The sequence below is a fragment of the Eutrigla gurnardus genome (genome assembly GCF_963514095.1).
Source record: "Eutrigla gurnardus genome assembly, chromosome: 18".
NCBI classification, from domain to species: domain Eukaryota; kingdom Metazoa; phylum Chordata; class Actinopteri; order Perciformes; family Triglidae; genus Eutrigla; species Eutrigla gurnardus.
Window position 1 is genome coordinate 1,337,818 of NC_139929.1, and position 26,242 is coordinate 1,364,059.

Below are 26,242 nucleotides of genomic sequence, written 5' to 3' on the forward strand. Positions count from 1 at the left end.
TGTCCAGAACTGAACATAACCAGTTAAAGGTTCCTCATAGTAACTTTAAGTACATCGGATGTGAACTGTTCCTGTTTGTGTCGCACGGATCCGCGTCGACTGCAGTGAAAATGTGGCGGATAAACGGAGTAAGGAGGGAAGTCTGTTGCCGGGGCGACGGCTACGAGGATTAACACTGACCTGGACTCCGGCCAGCATGCCGGTCGTGGACACGCTGAAGTCCAGATAGGCCAGACCGTCGGGGTTGGTGGGTTTATAGAGGGCTGGAGGCTTCTTCTTTGGCAGGTCATCTGGACACACACACACACACACACACACACACACACACACACACACACACACGGTCAGTCTGTGGAGTTACATTCACTACTCGGTGACGGAGGTTTAAAATGGTTTTCAGTTCAAACCAGGAAGCTTTTTAAATGAATACTATATTTAATTTTAACAAAATTCAAATTACTCCTTTATGCAAAATAATAAAGTAAAGGTAAAATATATGCAAAATAATAATAATAATAACAAATTAAATATGTATTCCTACAGTTATCTGACCAAATGTACAAATTAATTCTCAGACACATGAAAAGTGTGTGTGTGTGAATATTATGGGATGGTCACATCAACAGTCTATTCCAAGCAGTCTCCCCACATATTTCTCAGTAAAAATGCAAACATTGAATATTTGGAGTTGTCCCATGTTTATTCTCCTTGTGACTGAATGTTTACAGAGTCCAGATCTCAGAGACCTCAGATATGTGAACCCCCCCTGACAGAGTCGGGACTCCTTCCATCTGGACCAGACTCACACCAACACACCAGCTCTAATACCAGTCTGATGAAGCGTACCGGTGTCGAGGACCGGAGGCCAGTTCCTGATGTCCACGGTGGCCGTGGCCTCCTTGGAGCGCAGCAGCTTACAGATGACCGCCGTGGTCATCACACAGGCCGAGTGGCTGACCTGCAGGTACACATATATCAGTATATATACGTATACTTGTATATTTTAACACTGGATCAACAAGCCTACTTTTAGTTCATGTAATGGTTTGTCAAATTCATTGATCCCCAGAAAAACGTAAACTAGAAGTTTATAGAACAAAAAAAAGAATGAGAAGTGATATAAAAATAGAGACACCTTCTCACTCGTTTAGACATTAGTTTTTCTGCTGCTTTGTTCTCTTTGTTTGGATTTAGTTTGTTTTTTTGTGAAGATTCTTTATTCAAATTAAAAGGCAAGCGGTTCAGTCTGGTACGTTTAAACTAAACCGTCTCAAGCTACGGGACGCGGCGGCGTGAATCGTCGTGATCAGTCACAAAGTGGAAGCGTGGATTAAAAGGCATGGCCTGTGTGGGTGACCTCTGACCTCCACGATCATCTTGACGGTCGGCAGCGTGGTGGAGATGTTCTGAGGGTGAGGCGGCCGCACCGTGATGGGAACGCAGCCGGCGTACAGGGAGCCGTAGAACGCCGCCACCAGGTCGATGCCTGTCACACACACACACACACACACACACACACACACACACACACACACACACACACACACACACACACACAGAGACACACACACAGAGACAGACACACACACACACACACACACACACACACAGAGACACACACACACACACACACACACACACACACAGAGACACACACACACACACACACACACACACACACACACACACAGAGACACACACACACACACACACACACACACACACACACACACACACACACACAGGGGTGTGAATGACCAGTCCTGGCTTCGTGGTCCAGTCCATCAGACGGTGGGCTTCCTGTCTCACCTGGCGGGTAGACCAGAGCCACGTGGTCTCCTTCCTGCAGACCGGCCCTCTCCATCAGCAGCGCCGCCACTCGCTCCGCCCTCTTATGGAGCTGCAGACAGGTGAGGGAGCTGGACACCGCCCCCTGGAGGACGGGAGGAGGAGCACAGTGATGAGAGGAAAGGTTGACTAAAACAACAAATATACATCTGTATAACCAATACTGTAAGATGTAAACATGTGTGGCGTACCCGGGAGCTGAGCAGCGTGTAGAGGATGTGGTCCGGCGTGGTCTGAGCTCGCCACTGCAAAACCTCCGACAGGAACAGGAACTGAAAGACAGGGTGAGAGCGAGGACCAGGACCCGGATCCCCGGTTTACTTTCAGACCTGGTTTGTAACACAAGACCAAAGACGGAGAAACCTCTGATCCGAATAACGGTGAAGACGCATCTACCGGGGTCACAGGGGTCAGGACTTCTACGTGGGCTCATCGTGTTGAAGCTGCACACGAGAATTCAAGGTTTTTATGCAGCCGAGCTGCCGTTTCCACGTGAGAATAAATCTGGTTTATGTCTCATATTCGGCCGACTGTTCTTCTCTGCAGCAGCTCCGTCGTCCAAACGGCATTTTAAAGCTTTAATCAATATTACAGACGGTTAATAAACGACCCGGCGACGCCTCAAACCGACTCCCAGCGATCGATCCATTCACTTTTACTGCTGCAGCGTCTCAGAAACTTCGCTGGAAACAAGCCACCGGCTCAATGAGGAAGTTTAACGACCATGAATTCTGATGAAGTCAAACAGATTCACTCGTATTGATCCTCGGAAAATGTTGACTTCTCAATCAGGAACTAATCGAAACATCCTCAGCTTCTGAACTTTCTCAGAGGAAGGAGTTTTTCTTGATGTTTCAACATTTAAAAACAGGGAAAAGTACCTCAGCCGACTGTTTCCATTATTAGTTTATCAGATATTTTATCCATATTGATGAATCTGTGAATTGTTTGTCCTATTAAATCACCTAAAACACAAATATAATGTTTATATAATACTAAATATAATACTGTCTTGTTTTTCCCAGAAGCCAAAAGACGGGAACCAGCATGTTTATACATTTATAAATATTTGAATGTTAAAATCAACTAATTGTTTCAGCTTCTTCTTTATCTCGTTTCTCATCACGTATCCAAGCTAATAAAATAAAAACAAATTAAATATGTCAACAAAGTAGCCGTGGGAGGAAGATTTCATGTCCCGATATTCTCGAGAAAATAATGAAAATATGCTTTAAACTCTTAAACGAGTCACGTTATGTTTATTCTTTTAGTGAAGATCGTAAAAGGACAGATAAAACATCGTCTGTTCTTTATTTCCTGTTTTAAAGCAGCTTCTTCAATTAACTCTAACGATGTTCATGATTATCCTGATTGTGGAAATTCCTCTTGTTTTTATTGTGTGATAAAATCCTAGCTTTTTGGGTAGAACTTTATCTTACGAACATATTCGTCATTGTGTGTGTTGATGGCAGTTGCTATGCGACGGCTCAGCGATGACATCACCGAGTCTGACGTCTCACCTGGTCGTTGTCGTCGGTCTGGCCCAGGTCTCTGCCGCTGGCCTGAGCGATCCTCTTCCCCGACACCAGGTTCCCCACCATCACAGAGGCGGGGCCGATCTCTGCACACACACGCACGCACACGCACGCACGCACGCACGCACGCACGCACGCACGCACGCACGCACACACACACACACACACACACACACACACACACACACACACACACACACACACACACACACACACACACACACACACACACACACACACACACACACACACACACACACACACACACACACACACACACGTTAGCCCCTGCGGCGCTCTCAGAGCCTGATCACCTGTGTGGGCGGCGGCTCCCCACCTGGCTGTTTCTGCCGGGGCTTGGGCAGGTTGGTGACGCAGGTGTGGGGGCACATGAGGACGTTGCAGGGGTGCAGCCCCCCCTCCAGGTACAGCTGCTTGATCTCCGACAGGTGGATGCCCCCCAGAGGGGTCTTGGGCAGCGTGTTGGCCGGCACCAGAGCCAGGCAGAAGACGCCCACGCCGTGGATGCTGTCGATGGCCTGAGGACGGGGATAGGGGGGAGAAGGGGGACCGTCAGACCCTAGATCACCAGGGGGGCGGGGCATCCTTTGACCCCGCCTCCAGGAAGCTTGTTAACTATTCTACAACTTTCAGGACCTAAAACTCATCGTGACATCATGAAATCCCTTTGTGAATATATTACATATTAATTAATCACAAAGAAAAGACTTGTTCATTAATAGATATATTAACACTTTAAAGTTTAAACTTAAATGAGGCAGACGACACACGAGACCCTGATGGGACCAGAAGACTCAGGTGGGCAGACATGAGGGCGGGCTGGAACCCGGGAGGAGGACGGACCACTCAGACAGGTGGGCGGGGGTGTACCTGCAGCACGCGGCTCATCCACTGGAAGCTGTCCTCCTCGGTGGAGTCGGGCCTCTGCTCCGCCACCACCACGATCCTCTCGTCCCTCAGCACCGTCACGGAGAAGACCGCTATCCTGCAGGGCGGAGCAAACCTCACCATCAACCTGCTGCCACCGCTATGCAAGGGTTTCTATCTGATCACAGATGACTGTTTGTTATACATGTCACTATTATTTAAGTACAGACACATTTCAAATGCACTAATGGAAACGTTGATGGGTCTTTTAATGGATGGGTTTCCATGTGTTCCTTTGTTCTCTTCCAACAGAAGCGTTGGGAACCTGTCGGGGGGAAGATGAATGTGCTGCTCGGTGGCCGTGGACACAATTAAACTCCACTTTATGACTCTTTCTGGATCCGTCCACGGCTGCTCCACTTTATTGGATTCATTCCGTGCGGGGGAAGGGCTCATTTATCAGCGTGACAGTCGACGAGCCGGCGTCGGGACGTCTGGCCGGCTCCCTCCACCGGCTGACGGTGGGATTATTTGTTAAAGGGACGGCTGTGATCCGCCACCAGACTCCATTGAGGAAAACAGGGATTTTAGTCACACATCAACCCAAGCGGTGCCTGGTAGCTTCTGTGAGGTAACAGTGCTGTTTTTGTGGAGAAGAGCTTCCATCAGAACGTAAAGCAGTGAAGGTTTTCTAATCACAACATGATAGTTTCAGGTCCCTTCGATCCGCCTCTCCTCACCTGCCCCTGTACACGAACTTCATCGGCTCCACCGCCAGCGCCGTGGCCACGATGTCGTCGGCGTTGTGCCTCCGCCCGCTCACCATGATGAGCCCGTCCATCTTGCCGGTGATGAAGACGAGGCCGCCGGGCCCGATGAAGCCCAGCAGGCCGGTACGCACGAAGGCATAATCACTGACCAAACCCCCGCTGGAGCTCACCGGGTAGACCTACACACACACACACACACACACACACACACACACACACACACACACACACACACACACAGGCATTTCAGCTGCAGGGTCGCCATGGCAACAAGCCAGCGCTGGAGCTCTAAAATCAGATATGATATTTTTAACTTTAATATTGATAATGTCACACTGGTGCTGCTCTTAATAAAGTGGACTCATTTACCACCCCCCCCCCCCCCCCCCCCCCTCTCTCCTGTTATATAGATCTCCATCTCAGTCGCTGGATTTTATTGTATTTTGGCGTTTTAAGCTCTGTTTTGTTGCTTTCTGCAGAACCACAGCGACTGAACAGTGAACACCGATGATGTAACTGCAGAGATGCTTCGCTGCTTCCTGTTGATGTTTGCAGTCAAACATGCAGCTTTTTTTCTCTCATTAATGTATGAATTTAATCTCAGGAGATTCTTGTGTCTTTTGCCATGAACACTGAGGAGGTTTAGTGGCCGCCTCACCTCAAAGGTGTTCTTGGTCATGCCGGTGAGGCCGTAGTAGGACGTTCCCGTGGCGATGGAGCAGACACAGAACTCCCCGATCTCATCTGTCTGACAGAGCTGAGGGACGCCTTCTGGTTTCACCACACACACCAGGCCTGAGGGGAAGGGGGACCAGGACCAGGACCAGGACCAGGGACGGGGGACAGAGACAGAGACAGTTACATTTTAAATTCCTGCAGATGATTCCCCATTTCAACACAGATGAGAAAACACCTGTTTTAAGTAGACTGTTCTGAACCAGCTGTGACGGCGACCTAACGTCTGCATCGACCCAGAAACCAGGTTCCAGGAGGAACTGGGTCGGGAAGAGAACATCTAATAACAGGAAGCCAGCGTGTCCTTAATCACACGCCGTTGAGTTAAACGTTACTTGTGATAAATGAACAGATATTAAATAGTCATGAGTTCTGCCTTTCTGCTGCTGGCAGTCTGTAAAACCAGAATACATCAAATATGAAAAAAGGAAATTATTTCTAGTTTTATTCACTATTCCTGAGTGAAATATCACAATGTGTTTATCACTCAATATAAAACAAGATAATATACAGTAGGAAGCTGAGATTTTAAATGTCCCAGCGGTTCATTTGAGTGAAACAGAAAGATGTTTCCCATCAGCGATGTTTGTTTCTGAATTCTGAAGGTTTTACAGCACGTTTTAGTCCAAGAAGCACATTTCTATTATTTCCAGAATAATATTGTGACTCAGTCTCTAGAAGTTTATTGTTAAGGGTTAAACTACCAAATATTAACATTTATATATATATAATAATATATCCTCTAAAGGTTAGATTTCTACGTTTTAAATCTGGTTTCTCCGAGGTTCCCGGAGCTCAATGGAGCCAACAGGTTCCTCCTGTGATTTAGTTTCCGTGGTGATGGAGCAGATGCAGTTGCCGTGGCGACCACTGGGTGGTGTGAGTTGACAGGGCGGAGGAGTTTGAACCTTCCTTCCTTCTTTAATCCGGTTTTATGGTCCGGATTGTTCTTTTCTCTCGTCAACGACCGTTTTAATTGTGTTTAAAGTAACTTTCATACCGAGCTTCATTTTCACTTTTTATGTTTCACGTAAAGGACTTAAAGGAATGCGTAAATGAACGCCGTCTTTATAAGATTTTTATAACCAGACACACCTTTATTTATGTATTCCATCCATTCACCTTCACAAACACACTCTTTGCACCAGTGGACAATAAAAGAGAGTTAAAGTTTCAGTATATTTACCCTTGAAACGCATTAAAAGTCACTTTTTAACTGGAGATGATCCAACCTTGGAAAGTGAAGTGTTTGTGACAGATATATTCGTTTTCCCACAAAATTGGGAATTTTGTCGTCGTTGATCTGTGAATTTCCCGTTAATCTGTCCGACTCTAAAGCTGTGTTTTGAATATGTGTATTTTTCCAGTCAAACCGGCTGAATCCACTCGTTTACTTCCGTTAATTCTTAAAGATAATGTTTCCTCTTTCGACGTGTAAAACCACTGACATCCCCCCGAGGCGTGGACGTACCTCCCGGCGTGACGGTGCCGACGTCCTGCACGGTGAGCACCGACAGGCGTTCCTCGGTGTCGACCCGGACGACCCCGTAGGTCAGACCCTGCATGGACAGGACGCCGCGGCCCGGAGGCTGGCTGCTGTCCTCCACCGGCCTGGACGCCACACACAAGGACACGTTACCTCACAGAACACTTAACAAGCCACGTTCAATATTATCCACATCGTCCTGCACGCATTTCAGAATAAAAGCCTTGTGTTAACACAAAGAAACCTGTCCACAGAACGAGAGGCTTTTATTTGGAAACAGAAAGATCTATTATATATAAATATATTCTATGTTTGCTTTAACATGAATAATACAGCGACTACAAATTGTCAGGTATAATTTTGTTGGGACTTGTTTTATAGATTTAACACAAAAGAGCACTTAAAAGAAGAGAAATACATATTAAGAGATAATACTGCTCGTCCATGTGTTTATGCAGTTTTAAAAGTAAAGATTGGATTTAATAAACAAAGTCGGGACAAACTTTGGTGATTTTGTTTTGTCTTGTGTCTCTAAAGTCAATCAAACGTCTGGTTCTCATCCCGTAGTATGACTCCTGTAAAGTGTCTACGTATAAATGTGTGTTTAAATATCAGCTGACCGGTTAGACTCCCTGTGTATAAACCCATCAGAGCGGTGACTCTTTAAAGGACTAGTTCCACCAGAAACAACATAACTGGACTGTACTCACTTCTCGCGGCTCTCTGCCGTCCCGGAGAACGTTTTCTGCCGAATGGCGTCGGGGAGAACGCAGCGCCCGAAACTGAAAGCACATCCGCGCAAACAGACGTTCAACGCAGAGACGGCAAACGTGTTGTTAAACAAAGATCATAGTTCATACGGAGGACAATCCGACTACAGCTGCTTAAACATTTTCACATGTTTGTCTTCTTTTCGCCGTCTTTCGTTCGGCCCCGTTCATTTCAAAACGATCAATGGAAAACTTTATCGGGATCACAGAGAGCTCAGGATCAGTTTATCTTGTTTTTGGGGTGAACTGTCCCTTTAAATACATCGTCTCTGCTTCCTGTTTGGTTGCTGCTTCGTCATCAAACGTTAAACAACCAAACATCTACAGTGTGACGCTTGTGCCGGTACTGATCTGTGATTGGTTGATTGGTTCCTGCAGGTGCAGGCGGCCTCCTGTGTGTTTACACTGCGTACTCTCTGTGGATGTTTGCATATTTGTGCTTCTCATATTTGCATAATCTGTGTAGGTGCAGCGGGTTGACGGGGTGTGTGTGTGTGTGTGTGTGCACCTCCGGATGGCGACCGTCAGGGCCTCTGGCGAGCTGGCGCAGGGACAGATGACGTCGGCCCTCAGCCCTTTGGTCTGAAAGACGTTGAGGAAGGCGTCGCAGGAGGAGATGGACCCTGGGGGACGCGAACACAAACACAGCTGTTCACTACCTTCACTCCAGAGACCAAAGTACAGGATCATTATTACTTATTGGTTAATTGATCCTCATTATTATTCCCCCTGTATTTATGACATTATCATGTACTACTTCGTAATCATTTACTTGTAGGTACCCAGATGTATAAGTACATAAGTACATCTTATAGTCATATAAGTATGATGTCCTGCTGTCTAACTGCTGTGTTCTAGAACCTTTATTCTACCAAATACACACATCCTGCTCTATTCCTGTAAAGTGACCCAGTTCCCTGATTCCCCAGAGACGCTAACGCTTCCCTGACGTCCTTCATCTCTACGTCATCTAGCTCTATGTCCTCCGTCTCTATTGCCTCCATCTCTACACCCCCTATCTCTACGTCTCTCCATTTCTTTGTCCTCTATCTCTACGTCCTCCATCTCCTCTACGCCCCCTATCTCTACGTCTCTCTATCTCTACGTCCTCCATCTCCTCTACGCCCCCTATCTCTACGTCTCTCTATCTCTACGTCCTCCATCTCCTCTACGCCCCCTATCTCTACGTCTCTCTATCTCTACGTCCTCCATCTCCTCTACATCCCCTATCTCTACGTGTCTCCATCTCTATGTCCTCTATCTCTACGTCGCTCTATCTTTACGTCCTCTATCTCTACGTCCTCCATCTCTTCTACGCCCCCATTTCTACGTCTCTCCATCTCTATCTCTACGTCTCTCTATCTCTACGTCCTCTATCTCCTCTACGGCCCCTATCTCTACGTCTCTCCATCTCTATGTCCTCCATCTCTACGCCCCCTATCTCTACGTCTCTCCATCTCTATGTCCTCCATCTCTACGGCCCCTATCTCTACGTCTCTCCATCTCTATGTCCTCCATCTCTACGCCCCCTATCTCTACGTCTCTCCATCTCTATGTCCTCCATCTCTACGGCCCCTATCTCTACGCCCTCTATCTCTACATCCTCCATCTCTATGTCGTCTATCTCTACTTCTCTCTATCTCTACGTTCTCCATCTCCTCTATGCCCCCTATCTCTACGTCTCTCCATCTCTATGTCTCTCCATCTCTATGTCCTCTATCTCTATGTCTCTCCATCTCTATGTCCTCTATCTCTACGTCTCTCCATCTCTATGTCCTCTATCTCTATGTCTCTCCATCTCTATGTCCTCTATCTCTATGTCTCTCCATCTCTATGTCCTCTATCTCTATGTCTCTCCATCTCTATGTCCTCTATCTCTACGTCTCTCCATCTCTATGTCCTCTATCTCTATGTCTCTCCATCTCTATGTCCTCTATCTCTATGTCTCTCCATCTCTATGTCCTCTATCTCTACGTCTCTCTATCTCTACGTCTCTCTATCTCTACGTCCTCCATCTCCTCTACGCCCTCTATCTCTACGTCTCTCTATCTCTACGTCCTCCATCTCCTCTACGCCCTCTATCTCTACGTCTCTCTATCTCTACGTCCTCCATCTCCTCTACGCCCTCTATCTCTACACCCTCTATCTCTATGCCCCCTATCTCTACTTCTCTCCATCTCTACGTCTCTCCATCTCCTCTACGCCCTCTATCTCTACGTCTCTCCATCTCTATGTCCTCCATCTCTATGCCCCCTATCTCTACGTCTCTCCATCTCTACGTCCTCCATCTCCTCTACGCCCTCTATCTCTACGTCTCTTGCCGCGGGGGCGGAGCGGGACCTTACAGGGGTTCGAGCCGTCGGCCACCAGCAGCATGCGCAGCGAGCTCAGGTTGATGTCCTTCTGGTCCTTGTGGGCCACCAGAGCCCAGTGCATGTCCCTGGACTTCACACAGGCCACCTTGGCTGCAGGGGGGGACAAGAAAGTCAGCATATTAATGTTGACGGACAGGTGAGGGGGCGGAGCCAAGTGGTAGGTGGACTGTGGGGGTCTGACCTTTGTACTGGCAGACCTTCTGGATCCAGGACAGAGGGTTGACCTTCATCAGCGAGTAGGGAACGCTGATCACGTGCATCATGTTCATCACACTCTGCAGGACACACACACACACACACACACACACACACACACACACACACACACACACACACACACACACACACACACACACACACACACACACACACATCACACACTCGTCTATAAAACATTATAAAGTGATCAAACTAAGGGCACTATTATGCTAATCCCGTGGGGAGATACGTATCTTATCATACGTTTTTAACCTGATGGGTTTTTTATTTCCTGTATATATGATGATAATTATTCAAATGCAGGGTTTGGCTGCCGTATCTCAAATATTAGCTGCCGAGCTTTAAAAAGTATTGCTTTTACCCCCCCTCCCCCCGAAGGGGAAATTAAGGTCATGCTCCCGCAACCTTTGACCCCTAGGAGGCGGGGCTTACCGTCAGGATGCCGTTCCACAGGCCCACATCCTTCTTAAAGTCCAGAACGTTCACTATGGTCTCAGCTGCAGACCGAAGAGGGACAGGAGGGTTAAATGGTGAAGCTGGAGTGTGTGTGTGTGTGTGTGTGTGTGTGTGTGTGTGTGCGTACCCTCGGTGTAGCTGCAGGACTGTGTGAGAGCCTGGCAGTGCGTCAGCAGAGCGATCCTCGTCACTGTGACTCCCAGCACGCTGCCGTCCTTACAGGTTTTATACTGGGGGAGAAAACGCTCATGGTCACTTTTGCAAACCTCGCATGTTTTTTCAGAGTAGCTTTTCCAAGTGTGTATGAGAGTGTGTGTGTGTGTGTGTGTGTGTGTGTGTGTGTGCGTGTGTGTGTGTGTGTGTGTCTGTGTGTGTGCGTGTGTGTGTGTGTCTGTGTGTGTGCGTGTGTGTGTGTGTGTGTGTGTGTGTCTGTGTGTATCTGTGCTCACCTCGATGTAAGCCGTGTCGTTGTTGGCGTCCTTGATGTGAGGGAACCAGTCTCTGGGGGGTTTGGAGAGGTGCTTGGACTCCGTGACAAACCAGAGCAGCTTGGGCCAACCTGCAAGAGACCAGAATGCATTTATCTCCACCTTCTCCAAAGTCACATTCAAGCACTTCTCAAGCACATCAAGGTGTATTTCCATGCTTTTCCAGCACCTTCCAGCTGTGGTAAACTCCATCTTTGTATCAATCCAATGGTCAGTATTCAGTCTACTTATTATGTCACTTGTTCATCACATTAAATGAGATGTTATTGTCCTCTAAACAACCAACATGATGTTTGGAGACAGCTTTTTACAGAAGGACCACAAATGAAAGGAAAACTAATTCCACTAACAGATCCACAGAAATATAATCACCAACTATTTTCATCATCTGTTCATCATCAAAAGTCATTTTTCATAAAGAAATGTCAGAAAATGCTGTTTTCAGTCCCTCAGATATGGAGATCTTCTTTTCTCTGTTCTATCATAGATGTCATCACATATAACACACATTTCAAGACCTTTAGTCTAAATTAACCTTGAAAACACCACACTAAAACTCAAGTGTTTTCAAAGGTTTCCAGCACCGTACCAACCCCTTTATATACATGAGTAGTGAAAGTTCTGCACATTTAAGGTACTTCTACTTCTCCAGGACATCTTGGGAGGTACATACAGCTTGAGTTACTTCCTGTCCAGGTAAAACCTCACAGAATGGATGAAGTGTTGTCCTCCTGCAGCTAAATCAACTCTTTTAAACACCTCTTGGATCAGCTGGTAAATACGAGGTTCTAACATGATGAGCTCGTCCACGTAGAGGCTTCGCTGTGAATCAGTGGACGGAGATCAGAGGAACCCACGGGGAGCAGCGCTCTATTAGGATGCATCGTACACATCAATGCGGCAGTAACATTAATCCAGAAACATCATAACAGTAAAACACTGGCAGGGAGCCTTTTACTGCACCGTCGATACTTTCTAAGTACTTTGCTGATGGTAATTACATACTTCTACTACTTAAAGTGACGGCGAGTCAGAAATTAGAGCGTCTCCATCTTCTTGGCTGTGATTTATTCCCCAGACTCAGAATATTTGAGTGCTGCAAAATTAGGATTTCAATTAAGTCCTTATAAAATATTATAAAATTATTGCTTGGGATATTTTACATAAGAATATTAAGTTTGACAAGAAGGAAAATGGATTTTAATATAAAATACAAAGACATTAGTCATTTCTTTGTATTGTATTAACATTTTAATTTACAAATTACATTTATATACAATTATTTTGTATTTTTTGTATAATTTACTTCCCCGAAAACACACAAAAACAAGAGAGTGTGAAGTGAGTGAGTTTTTTGTGCGATTCATTCATTCTGAGCGTGTCTCACGCCGCGCAGTGAGACAGCGCCTCCTCCCCCGCAGACAGACAGCTTCACATGATGATGGACGACTCTCTCACCTTTGAACTGTGGGATCTCCCCCGTGGCGCTCTTGGGCAGCCCTTTATGGCAGGCGTCACTGGTCAGCGCCACGGTAACGCCACAGCTGCCCAACAGGAATCCAATCTGCTGACTGCCGGCATCCTATTGGACGATACAGGGAGGGGGAGGGGCCGACAGTTAGGCTCGCTTTGTCATCTGAGAATCTAATAATAAAAAACAAACAGCTGGACCCGAGCCACGTGATATTAAAAAACGTGAGGTTTGCTGCACTGCTGCACCGTTTCTCCAGCTGAAACTTTATGGAAAATCCTGCAGCACAGATGCAGAATGGGGGAGGGAGGGGGGGAGAGAGGGGGCGCTGCAGAGCCGCGTCACCTGACCTCCGGGAGAGAAACTACAGCGTTGGAGGTGGATCTGGTACCTTGCGACTCAGGGGGACCTCTATGGGAACGGGGACCACCTCCGCCAGCAGACAGCCGTAGAACGCCACCATGAAGGCCACGGGGTCGTTGTTAGGGAACACCAGCGCCACCTGGGGGAGAGAGGGGGAGGCGGAGCCTGGTCAGAGAGGCTACGCTAAGCTAACAGGCTGTACATGAGTGGTGTCAATATATGTGAATGGGAATATAAGCATCTCCTCACAAAGTTCAAAGACATTCGTGTCTTTAATGAATGAACCATAGAAACTAACAGAAAGAAACCCTCAACCACCAGAAACCAGGGGGGAGGAGGGTGAGGAGGGGGTGACTCACCCGATCTCCCGGTCGCACCATGGGCTCCTGCTTGCTGCCCAGTTTGTGGAGGATGTTGTAGGCAAGTTTGATGCTGCGAGACCACAGCTTTCCTACAGGGGGAGACACAGGAGACAGGGGGGGGATAGAGGGAGAGAAAGAGAGGGATTTTAATTCATGGTCAAAAAACATCTGACAACGTATATTTTTCTGTAACTATGGGCGACACCCGAAGGGGGCGGGGCTTCCCCTCTCCATATAGTACATCTCTACGTGAAAGTGACCAGCTGATGCGGCGCGGTTACCGTATGTGAGGACGTAGAGCGGCTTGCCGGCCGTGTCCAGGCTGGTGAGGCAGGGGGCTTTGGGGGAGATGGTCCCCCAGCGTTGGAGCGCCGCCTCCAGGGACGGCGGCCAGTTGGTGACCACGCCCAGCGCCTCGCCCCGCACCGGCATCATCTCGGCGCCCTCCGGCCGCGGCTGGTTCGGGTCCGGCTGCTGGACTGGAGGCGAGGAAACGGACAGCGGCGTCAGACATCAACAACGACAACTCAGCTTTAATATTTAGTTTAGAGCAAAATCTGTGTTTACAACCCATTCAATTCATTTTCTATCAGAATAACTATGAAACATTTCAGCTATTTATTGGAGTTCCCAATATTACAAAAAAGTAGTGCTTCTCTTAAATTTAAATACAAGTATTTATAGTATATTATATGTAATACCTTTAAACTCTACTACAACACTTTAAATGCTACTGTGTTATGAATACATCTATCAATAAGTCAGTTAAAACAGGAAGAAACTGACAAATATTGATTTCTTTCGACAGCCTTTTAGGACTTAAATGTAAAAAATATTGGTTTCTGTGCCGAGAGGTTAAGATCAAGATCATTTCACTAAATTTGGTCAAGTTTAAACAATGTGCGATTTAACGGAAGCAGATTTCATTTTTAGAAACGGCCACCGGAGGCAGCAGATGGAGGATTTGCAGGATTCGACCTCGAGCCGTCTACGAAGCTTTTTATTAATAAACCGCTGTGTGCTGTCATTTATAAAACATCCTATTATACGCTGTAAGTTTGGAACTAAATAGTTGCCAATTAATTATCCGTTGACTAATTGATCAATCTCGTCATCGTTTCAGCTCTACTTCAGTTTGAGCAACAAAAAGCAGCTGTTGGATAAACGCAGACACAGAAACACAAAATGTGTATATATGTTTGTGTAATATTTCCACTGCCATAATCTACCACCAGACTCCATTTGCAAAAACGGCAATTTTATACCTCGGACCAAAGTCACAACAACTCAACCTAACTAACTAATCCAGGCAGCGGTGAACTCACCACTGCTGGGAGGTTAAACCACTGGTTTTGTCAATGGAGTCTGGTGGCAGAGAACGGTTTCCTGTCTGACAGTGAGGAAATGTATTCTGACTATAGCGTCCACTAAAAACTGATTGACTGAGGTGTCTAACGTCCGTCCACAGCCGACCACGGAGAAGAGCCTCGTACGACCACGGAGAAGAGACCACGCCCCCCTCTGACACCTCGGCGCCGTGTCTGACGGCGTTCCCCCGCTGACAGACGGCCGTTATTTACGACACAATGAGGTGAAGTGAAGCTGAACACAAGGAGAATGATACTCCCGACGTGATGAAAGAGCATATTGGATAACGTGAAAGAAAACCAGACAGACAGAATCAGAAAGACGGCGTCTAACCCTCCAGAAGTTCGTCAAAGTCATCGACAAAGAACTCCCTCAGCGGAGGTCTGCGAGGCTGCTTCAGCGTGTTCACAAGCTGCTGGATTTTAGCGGACACGCGACTGCTGACTGGAACACCTGCAAAAACCCCACACACATACAGATTTGGTTTTTTAATTTTAATTTGTGCTATACGACTTGCTGAACAACAACAGTTTCCCTCGACATTAAAATATCTCATCATTTCCTGTTTGGGGCTAATTCTGCGCAGTGGAAATAAAAAGTCCTGGGTCTCGTGATCCCAACCCTAGAACGTCGGTTCTCCCCGGTACCGGAAAACTACAAGACAAACGTTCACCTACAAGCAACATCGCAAAGGTTTCAACAGCAGAAGACAGCCGGGGGAAGGGGAGGGATCATTAAAACTGATCCTTGTGAAGTTTGCAGGAAGTGATGTCACACTGCACCAGACTCCATTAAAAAATGGCCTTTTATGGTCCTCAACAAGTATTTTCTGTTGAAATCAGAGCTGTGTGGTGGATCTGATTTGAAGAAGACGTTCATGCGGATTTTAGAAATAAACCGATAATAAATATCTAGAAAATCGACTCATGAATATTTAAAGAAACTTTAAAGTAATAAATTTGAGAACAGAGTTTGGTGAGGCAGTAGAACGAGTGTTTTAGTGTTATTTGTTATATATTACATTCTACATGTATTAGAGAAATGAGCCGGAGTCGTTTATAGGAACATAGTGGGTCGACTAATTAGGCTTGGAGCTTGGTTACCTCGTTAACAACAATCCCTGCAAACCTCAGGTGTTTTTGTCGTGATAATAATAATGTCTTTCTTCCGAACTGGACCGCAGACTCGCTCGTTGTCACTTTTCTAACTGCATGATTGTGAAGCACGCTGAAAAGAAAAGGCAGCTTTCCTTAAAAACCCCAGAGGAGTGACATGACGCAGTGTAATTGGTCGATTTGAGTTCATACCGAGGTTTGGGGGGAGGAGCTTAAAAAAGACGGAGCGAACTCTGGACTCTATTTTCATAGTAATAGTTATTGTTTATTCTTGTATAGTTTCTTATTGTTTATTGTATATGTCTGCACTGTATTTATACACGGTATAAATCGTGTTTTTATATGAATGTTATAGATGTACAGTGTTTTTTGCTGACTCACTGCTGTGACATAATCATTTCCCAGTCTGGGATTAATAAAGTAATTCTCTTCTTACCGTCGCCCGTCTCCATGCGCTCCGCGTTGCCGTACTTCTGCGTGTTCCTGGCGATGGTTCCCATGTTGGCCATGTGGTGGCGCTCGGCGCGGGAGTGGGTGGAGTCAGAGGAGTAGCCCGTCACGTCCGGGGGGGCTGAGTGGTTCTCTGGAGGGGGAGATGGAGAAGCTCATTGGTCACGTTTACCGCCGTGTTCTGGACAGTTAGACATGTGATGCGTTAACAGTCTACTGGTTGAAATACTAGCTGATGTAAGAACGCATCATATTTTTTCATGATTCATATTCATCACGTGTTCAATCTCTTTGATCTGTGCTCAAAAATCTGATTTATTATATACTGATTATTTATCTTATGTTCAGATGTTTTGTCGGACCTCGACAAGATGAGTCCGTTCCCATGGTAACCCCTGACTACGGGCAGCAGGACGTACCGTCTGACTCCAGCGGCGGCGGCCACAGCATGTCGGATCCGAACTCGCAGGATCGCCGCAGAGATCCTCCGTTCTCGGCGACGCTCAGCGTGCCCTTCCTCTTCAGGGACAGGTGGCCGATACCTGAACGCAGCACGCCACAGGTGTGTTCAGGGACTTTTACATCATTAACATACAGGTGCTCTTATTGTGGAGGGACACGGAGCGTTGTAGACTCCAGGCCCCTCCCCCTCCTGAAACCAGCGGGTCTTACCGTGGTGCGACTGGGACAGGTGGCTCTGCTGGTGGTGCAGCTGGCCCAGGTGTGTGTGGCCCAGGTGTGTGTGCGCCAGGTGCGAGATGTGCGTGTGTGCCAGCGAGTCGGCCAGCCGCCCGGCGTTGCCGCTGCCTCCGCTCTGCGTGGACGAGGACGAGGAGGAGGTGGAGCCCAGGTGGGCGGGGCCTAGGTGGGACGGGCGGCTCATCCAGTGCTCCATGCCCGACATGTCGTCGCCCGGCCCCGCCTCCTCCTCCGAGCCCGACGACGAGTCTGAGCACAGGGGCGACAGGCCTGGTGAGAGTCAGGGTTCGTTACCGGCAAGCCTTCACTCAAGGTCAACACAAGGTCAACACAAGGTCAGCACAAGGTCAACATCAACACAACATCATCACAACATCAACACAACACTGAAAACGGCGGTGTGTCAGTTTTTAGATACGTGTGGCTGAAGGAGCTTTAGGTGCGTTGTGTTGCCTTTAAACAGCGCCAGGCTAGCAGTTTCCACCTGCTTCCAGTCATTATGCTAAGCTAACTGGTTAGCCCTGTGATACAGATGTTTAACGAGCTTTGAGGCATCTATCACCCTTCAAAATGTATTTATTATTTTAATTACAGGTATTTTTTTAAAATATATTCAATATTTTTCTTCTTTTTCTTCCCCCATCATCTACTGATATATCTATACATCTATAGATATATTTTTTATATATTATTGTAATAGTCAGTAGGAGGTTTGTGTGTACTGTGCACTAAATAATTACTAAATACAGTTTTTAAAAAATATAAATGTAAATTAACATTTTGTTGGGTATTTATAAAAGATTAAATAACAAACAAATCAGTTTTAGTAAAAAATGCTGCTTTAAAAACAGATGAGGAGGAAAAAACACCAAAAAGAGGAGGTTTGGGATTCAGGATTAACTGAAAAACATAAAAATCTATATTTCCTCGATATTAAAAATCACAAATGAAACTGTCCGTTTCTATCGACCTGCAGGGTCAGGAAGCCCCGTTCAAAACCTCCAGACAGATTTAATATGACCAAAGAGAGCTCCGTCACGCGAGCCGTTTAATGACAAACAGATTCCCACTTTTAAAAACGGTCTCCATTCAGTGAAACAACAATCGTTGGAAGTTTTTACGCCGTCGGAGCAAAACGATTCTTAAAAACGTTGTTAACTCACGTCGACCAGAAGGACCAGTTGAGTTTAGACCGTGTTAACAAACATCGTCTGTGTTACACAGAAATCTGACATCAGAGCGATGCCTTCAGGGACATCAGTAATGAGGGAGACGTCAGCTCCACTTAGGGATTTACCCCCGAAAAGGTTAAAAAGCAAATTACCGGTGAAAAAAATGATTAGGTTTCCTTCATTAAGATTCATCAACACATCGGCTCTCATGAGGTCCAATCCCACCAGCTCATACTGGAGGTAAAGGTCGACTCTCAGAGACACGACTTCATGGTGACATCACAGCCGTCTGGGGTTGGTTTTACTGTTGGAGGCTTTGAACGCCTCACAACATATGTTTTTGTTGTTTTGGGGGGAATGAACATTCTGAAGAACATAATCCTGTCTGGGCACGGAGCAGGATCTCTGGGGTCACTGGGCTTAGTGGGACCCGGTTCAGCTGAGACCTCTTCACTTCACAGCTCACATTAGTCCAGAGACCAGACCAGACCATGTGGAGGAACCAGAGACTGTCTGTGGTCCCCCAGAGGTCTAGATAGTAGCTCACATTAGTCCAAAGACCAGACCAGACCATGTGGAGGAACCAGAGACTGTCTGTGGTCCCCCAGAGGTCTAGATAGTAGCTTGCATTAGTCCAAAGACCAGACCAGACCATGTGGAGGAACCAGAGACTGTCTGTGGTCCCCCAGAGGTCTAGATAGTAGCTCACATTAGTCCAGAGACCAGACTATGTGGAGGAACCAGAGACTGTCTGTGGTCCCCCAGAGGTCTAGATAGTAGCTCACATTAGTCCAGAGACCAGACTATGTGGAGGAACCAGAGACTGTCTGTGGTCCAAACAACAAGGTCTCTGCTGTATTTATGTCTAGTTGACCTTATATGGAGTGTTGATGGAGCAGCTACAATGTTAGCGTAGCCTAGCAACCATCAACCAGACTCCATTCAGAAAACCAGCGTTTTAACAGCAGTTATCTTGTGGTCTTGCAGACAGACCTAACAAAGCATGACTCAGCACTTTTTACTGATCACCATCATGATGGAGTTATTTCAGCATCCTTTTCATCTGGTTATTGATATTAAATCACAGATAAATACTGTATTTTGGCGTCTGAACCCGATATTTTTGAGTATATCGTGAACCCAAAACCTCTTCCCTTTCATTCCATGATTTTTCACTCCTCCATCCAACATCTGGAGCTGCAGCTGCAGTGTGTGCAGGTGTGTGTTATGGACTCGTCACCTGGAGGCGTGTAAGCGTCCATGGAGGTCTGCACCACCAGCGAGCGTCTTTTGGAAGGCATGGGCACCGCCACCTTCCTCTCCACGTGTCGCGCCAGCACGGCCTGCACCGCCTCGGTGTGGACGTCTGAGGGAGGAAGACCACATTCACTCATGCACTGTTTCCCACCAGGACTCTTAAATCAAACACATTAGACTGATTCCACCTCAGTGGGAGGAGCCAGATATCACTGGTAATATGTCAATCTAATTAGCTTCAAATGTAAATTAATATTGATGTATGAATAGTCTGAAGAGGAAACTCATCTAGACTCCAACCGAGCGACGCCTCTTCTTTTTAATGTCAAATTTAGTGACTTGATTAGTTGGAATTCATATTTTAGATTCAATTCAGGATATAAAAGAACCTCCTAGCATGAAGGTTGTACAACCTGTGGAGGAAACATCAGCTAACAATAACAGAGAAGTCGAGTTGATTAAATATTCATTAACAGCAGTGATTATGCGTCCTCCTGTATTTTCCGTACCTGATCGGTAGCGTTCGTCTCTGGTGCCGGACGTTCGCCGCCGGTGGAAACGGGCCGCGGAGGGCGGGCCGAGCGGGGCCCGATGAGACATCGGCCCCTCCATACCTAGAGAGGCAGGCAGGCAGACGGACACACACACACACACACACACACACACACACACACACACACACACAGATATACACAAACACGTTTCACAAAAGCAATAAAAACAGTGCAAAGAAAAAAAGAGAAACAAACATGGAGATGATGAATCAGCAGAAAAATGATATTTTTCTGACATCATGAAGCAAAAGAAATAATCTGAAATAACAACATAAATCAAATAATAATAATCATAATAATAATAATGTGATATTGCTGCTGCCTGACAGACGTTACGACCACGGGGCCGAGGGAGATTTAACCTGCGTCCACTGATGGCGACTGTATTTGAGACGATGGCAGATCGACACCCTAGTGGTGATATGGGGAACACGTTGCTATGTGTGTGTTGAGGGGTCAGAGGTCACTAAATTACCTCCAGCGTGTGGAACATATGCCCTGATCAGTTTGGACCTCTTCTTCTCATAACCCTTCTGAGTGATGTCGCCTGCAAACAGACAGAGATACACAGAGAGTCTTAGATCCGGTAACACATCGTCCTGGCGTCGTCTGCCGGCGTTCACACCCGGAGGGGAGGTGCCGGCGTCTCGTTGGACATTAAAAGCACCCACTGTCCCCTCGTCTGTCAGTCTGTTAACGTCTCTCCCTCGACTGGTAATTAGAGGTTAAACGTGAGGAACAGAAATAAAACAAACAGAAGTGAAGAATGTGATGAATAATGACGGTGGAAAGGAAACATGTAGATCGTTCTCTTGGAGAGTCGCCTTCTGCCAGCTCTGTGTTTTATAATGTTGTCAAAGCAAAGCGGGAGTCATGACGAAGACCACCAGGTCTCTGGTCCACTGAGGCTCCCCAGGTCTCTGGTCCACGCACGTCTGAGGCTCAACTTTGGTGTGTGTTATACAGAAGACGAGTCCGCCGCACTGATGGAGACCTGGAAGAGCAGAAAAACCTCACGGGACAACGGACGAAGATGAAGACCTGGGGACCAGACCAAGATGAAGACCCGGGAACCAGATGAAGACGAAGACCCGGGGAACAGACGAAGATGAAGACCCGGGGACCAAACAAAGATGAAGACCCGGGAACTAGACGAAGATGAAGACCTGGGGACCAGACCAAGATGAAGACCCGGGAACCAGACGAAGACGAAGACCCGGGGAACAGACGAAGATGAAGACCCGGGGACCAAACAAAGATGAAGACCCGGGAACTAGACGAAGATGAAGACCCGGGGACCAGACGAAGATGAAGACCCGGGAACCAGACGAAGACGAAGACCCGGGGAACAGACGAAGATGAAGACCCGGGGACCAAACAAAGATGAAGACCCGGGAACTAGACGAAGATGAAGACCTGGGGACCAGACCAAGATGAAGACCCGGGAACCAGACGAAGACGAAGACCCGGGGAACAGACGAAGATGAAGACCCGGGGACCAAACAAAGATGAAGACCCGGGAACTAGACGAAGATGAAGACCAGGGGACCAGACCAAGATGAAGACCCGGGAACCATACGAAGACAAAGACCCGGGGAACAGACGAAGACGAAGACCCGGGGACCAGATGAAGATGAAGACCCGGGGAGCAGACGAAGACCCAGGGAGCAGACGAAGACCCAGGGACCAGACGAAGATGAAGACCCGGGGAGCAGACGAAGACCCAGGGAGCAGACGAAGATGAAGACCCGGGGACCACCTGATATTTGATCCTCCGCTTGATGAAGAGGCGGAGCTTCACCAGCAGAAGTTTGACAACAATACCGTGGACGCAGCAGAGACGGAGGACAGCGAGGTCAGTGTGGCGCCGTGGAAACGGAGATGCTCATTACAATCCCTGAAGGGGTTTTGGTTGCCTAGGCTACCACTGATGTCCCCCCCCCCCCCCCTTCTTCCAGCTCCAGCTGTCAATCACAGCCCCCCGGGGCCTCACAGCAGGCTAATACGAGCTAATACCTCCTCGTTTGTCCCCATTAAATGCTGCTAAACTGCCCGGCACCAGTTCTCCAATTATTGATTCTGAGCTGATTTCCAGCGGAGGTTTAACTCGCCAACAACAGGGGAACCAATCAAACACACTGGTGGAACCAGTCCAGCCGGTGAGACGGCGTCGGCTGACAGATTCATCACAATAATAACTCACAACAACCGGAGATCTTATAAATATCTGTTTGTGTCAACAAGTATCACGCAGATAGCAGCACCGACAGCGAGGAGGCGTTGATCAGGTGGGAGGTGAACAGGGGGATGAACAGCAGGGAGAGACGGGAGGAAGGTCAAACCTGTTTATATTATCATTCATCACAACTACATCCTGATCTGTCATTTATAGAGTTTGGAGTAGATGATCAGTGGATTTAGTCAGACAACATGGATGAATTCAAACAATAACACTTCCAGACAGAAAAAATAACAATAATGAAAAGATGGATGGATAGATAGATAGATAGATAGATAGATAGATAGATAGATAGATAGATAGATAGATAGATAGATAGACAGATAGATAGATAGATAGATAGATAGATAGATAGATAGATAGATAGATAGATAGATAGATAGATAGATAGATAGATAGATAGATAGATAGATAGATAGAGAGAGAGAAAGAGAGAGAACAACAAGAGTCTGCATTTCACAATCTGACCGTGGACGATGGCCAGAACATCTGGGTCCAATCTGCTCATCTGTGCTGCTCTGGGAGTGTGTTTGAGTGTGTGTGTGTGTGTGTGTGAGTGTGTGAGTGTGTTATATCGGAGTGAGGCCTTTTCTCAGATCAACCGCAGCATAACAACATTCCTGCTTCTTCTCTCTCTCTCTCACACACACACACACACACACACACACACACACACACACACACACAGGTCCGTAGGGAGACGCCATCTTCCACTCACAGTGCAGCGGAGCAGGGAGGGTGTTGCCTAGCAACGATTCTCCCGTAGTAAAAAAGAAAAAGGCCCGAGACTGCCATCTTGGATTTGGAGCATCAGACGTGAGAGGTGGCGTAATGATACCTGCCAGTGTGTGTGTGTGTGTGTATTGGCAGCCTAATTACTCCCCTCGCTGCTCCGACTCGTGGCTGTTTCATGGCTCACAGCTGAGGGAGGATCGATGGCGTTGGAGTCTTGCTGCCCCGCTGAGACGCCGTTGGCAGGTTGACCACAGAGCTGCGAGGCCGCCTGCAGCGGACGCATCATCCCTGACGGGTCCGACTCCTGTTCCTGGATGTTTGTCCACCAGATCCTCAACGAAATACCCCCAACGCCAAAACTGGCAGTTCATGGTTGTGAGCTCATCTCGGGATTATTTTGATTCATTGAGTCTATGAAATATTTATAAGTAAAGTTGGGAAAAAGTCTGTTACACTTTCCTTTTTGTAAAACAATCTGATGGCTTCTTTGACAGCAAAACGTCAAGGCCACGCCCCTTTTCATAGAGAAAAAATATAGATGTACCTGCCTTCCTACCCATCCATCCATCCATCCATCATCCATCCATCCATCCATCCATCCATCCATCCATCCACCCATCCATCCATCCATCCATCCACCCATCCATCCATCCACCCATCCATCCACCCATCCATCCATCCACCCATCCATCCATCCACCCATCCATCCACCCATCCATCCATCCATCCTTCCTTGCTGTCTTGACCCTGAACATCCGGTTTTATTTGATCTCTCTCGTTCTTATCACATCATCATAAACAGCCAGTCTGCCCACAAGCCGCCATGGTAACCAAATCTACCTCCAGCAGGCATGCGCGCACACACACACACACACACACACACACACACACACACACACACACACACACACACACACACTGAAGTATGCGTCATGCGTCGGGACCTTGGGCTGTCATCACACTCACATGCAGGGACCCGTGTGGATCCACTGGATCTGCAACGCATGTGTCCTCAGCAGGACCAGGGGCCACACACACACACACACACACACACACACACACACACACACACACACACACACACACACACACACACACACACACACACACACTCTGGGTTAAGATGCCACCGGAGGAAGTAAATGACAACGCCACACACAGCTGACGGTCTTCATTACCTAAAGCATCCCCTGCTTTCTGGTCTGACTGTAAACGGACCTGTCAATCAGCAGGTAAGCCCCGCCCCCTGAAGCATCCCCTGCTTTCTGGTCTGACTGTAAACGGACCTGTCAATCAGCAGGTAAGCCCCGCCCTCATGAAACCAGAGAAGAAGAGTCTGTGATGAGCTCGGGCTTCAGCTCGATCACTTGATTATGAAAAGGAATTCAAATCATCTCTTGTCTGCTTAGAATTTTTACTGAATTGTCTCTTAAAAAAAACAAAACAATCTTCACTTGACCTACAAACGTCTGACTTTTAAAACTGAGAGAGGATCTGTTCTCTGATTGGCTGTCTGCCCAGAAGCACGCAGCATTAATCCTCTTTTATTGTTTGTATTGATAATAAATTAAATTGGTGATGCCGTAGTTTGCCAACTTACAAATCTATCTCCAGCACAAATATCGTGTATTTTTAACATGAATTTGCGGTTACATGGAAAGTGTCTCGTTGTAGTATAGAGTATTTTTAACACTTAACGAGCATGACGTTTCCATGGAGACATAGCTGTTTGTTATCTAAGTCGAGTTTCAGTCAATCAGAGATGTCTCCCTCGTTGTGAACAGTCCCATTATAGACCAGGACACAGACCAGGACACAGACCAGGACACAGACCAGGACACAGACCGGGACACAGACCGGGACACACACCGGGACACAGACCAGAACACAGACCGGGACACAGACCGGGACACAGACCGGGACACAGACCAGAACACAGACCGGGACACAGACCAGCCCACAGATCCGGATCCGTCCATTGTACTCCGGCGAGGCCCAGCAGGCGTCGGAGGCGGACGTCATCTCCGGCTGATGACTGGCAGCTGCTCTATTTCCAGAACACGCCGACGCTTCGCTGCTCGATGAGCTGTCACCGCCTCACTGCCTTCTTTTTAAAACAACAATCACGTCTCTGTTTTTTAGATTTTGTTCCTTCAAATTGATCAGAATTTTCTGACCAACAGAGCAGGAATCAAACCTCAACGAGCCTTTTTACAGCCGACGTTGTGGCGTTAGCTGGAGGCAACGCAGATCGCCTCCAAGTAGTAGTCGGATATGTCACAAAAACATCACCTGGCTATTAATATATGATAATATAAAGCAGGATCTACAATATCTTCAGAGAGATGGAGAGAAATGTTGCCAACAGGCTAAACTGTTAGAGAGAAATGTTGCTAACAGGCTTAACTGTTGCTAACAGGTTAAACTATTAGAGAGAAATGTTGCTAACAGGCTTAACTGTTGCTAAGAGGCTACACTATTAGAGAGAAATGTTGCTAACAGGCTTAACTGTTGCTAAGAGGCTACACTATTAGAGAGAAATGTTGCTAACAAGTTAAACTGTTGCTAACAGGCTAAACTATTAGAGAGAAATGTTGCTAACAAGTTAAACTGTTGCTAACAGGCTAAACTATTAGAGAGAAATGTTGCTAACAGGCTTAACTGTTGCTAAGAGGCTACACTATTAGAGAGAAATGTTGCTAACAAGTTAAACTGTTGCTAACAGGCTAAACTATTAGACAGAAATGTTGCTAACAGGCTTAAATGTTGCTAACAGGTTTAACTATTAAGATAAATGTTGCTAACAGGCTAAAATGTTGCTAACAGGTTAAACTATTAGAGAGAAATGTTGCTAACAGGCTTAACTGTTGCTAAGAGGCTACACTAT

The 26,242-nt window shown here is 47.0% G+C and overlaps 1 protein-coding gene across 6 annotated transcripts in view; it reads right to left on the reverse strand.

The window, feature by feature from the left end:
* The window catches only part of LOC311028572 (disco-interacting protein 2 homolog C-like), a 38,322-nt gene that overhangs the window by 7,538 nt on the left and 4,542 nt on the right, over window positions 1–26,242 (reverse strand). The window contains exons 2-30 of one of the 6 annotated variants that reach the window (XM_084033213.1): window positions 20,857–20,928; window positions 20,337–20,441; window positions 19,811–19,936; window positions 17,372–17,647; window positions 17,119–17,241; window positions 16,686–16,832; window positions 15,468–15,587; window positions 14,048–14,245; window positions 13,764–13,855; window positions 13,433–13,543; window positions 13,029–13,152; window positions 11,532–11,641; window positions 11,210–11,312; window positions 11,059–11,123; window positions 10,589–10,682; window positions 10,378–10,497; window positions 8,541–8,655; window positions 7,973–8,044; window positions 7,248–7,387; window positions 5,700–5,836; window positions 5,012–5,220; window positions 4,275–4,389; window positions 3,721–3,922; window positions 3,369–3,469; window positions 2,040–2,120; window positions 1,810–1,933; window positions 1,365–1,486; window positions 847–958; window positions 181–290 (exon numbers count right to left, since the gene is read on the reverse strand). In XM_084033213.1, coding sequence (XP_083889339.1) covers window positions 181–290; window positions 847–958; window positions 1,365–1,486; window positions 1,810–1,933; window positions 2,040–2,120; window positions 3,369–3,469; window positions 3,721–3,922; window positions 4,275–4,389; window positions 5,012–5,220; window positions 5,700–5,836; window positions 7,248–7,387; window positions 7,973–8,044; window positions 8,541–8,655; window positions 10,378–10,497; window positions 10,589–10,682; window positions 11,059–11,123; window positions 11,210–11,312; window positions 11,532–11,641; window positions 13,029–13,152; window positions 13,433–13,543; window positions 13,764–13,855; window positions 14,048–14,245; window positions 15,468–15,587; window positions 16,686–16,832; window positions 17,119–17,241; window positions 17,372–17,647; window positions 19,811–19,936; window positions 20,337–20,441; window positions 20,857–20,928 — 3,626 coding nt within the window. Of the gene's footprint in view, window positions 1–180; window positions 291–846; window positions 959–1,364; window positions 1,487–1,809; window positions 1,934–2,039; window positions 2,121–3,368; window positions 3,470–3,720; window positions 3,923–4,274; window positions 4,390–5,011; window positions 5,221–5,699; window positions 5,837–7,247; window positions 7,388–7,972; window positions 8,045–8,540; window positions 8,656–10,377; window positions 10,498–10,588; window positions 10,683–11,058; window positions 11,124–11,209; window positions 11,313–11,531; window positions 11,642–13,028; window positions 13,153–13,432; window positions 13,544–13,763; window positions 13,856–14,047; window positions 14,246–15,467; window positions 15,588–16,685; window positions 16,833–17,118; window positions 17,242–17,371; window positions 17,669–19,810; window positions 19,937–20,336; window positions 20,442–20,856; window positions 20,929–26,242 lie in introns of all 6 variants that reach the window. The other 5 variants (XM_084033212.1, XM_084033216.1, XM_084033217.1 and 2 more) reach the window with 5 other exon arrangements.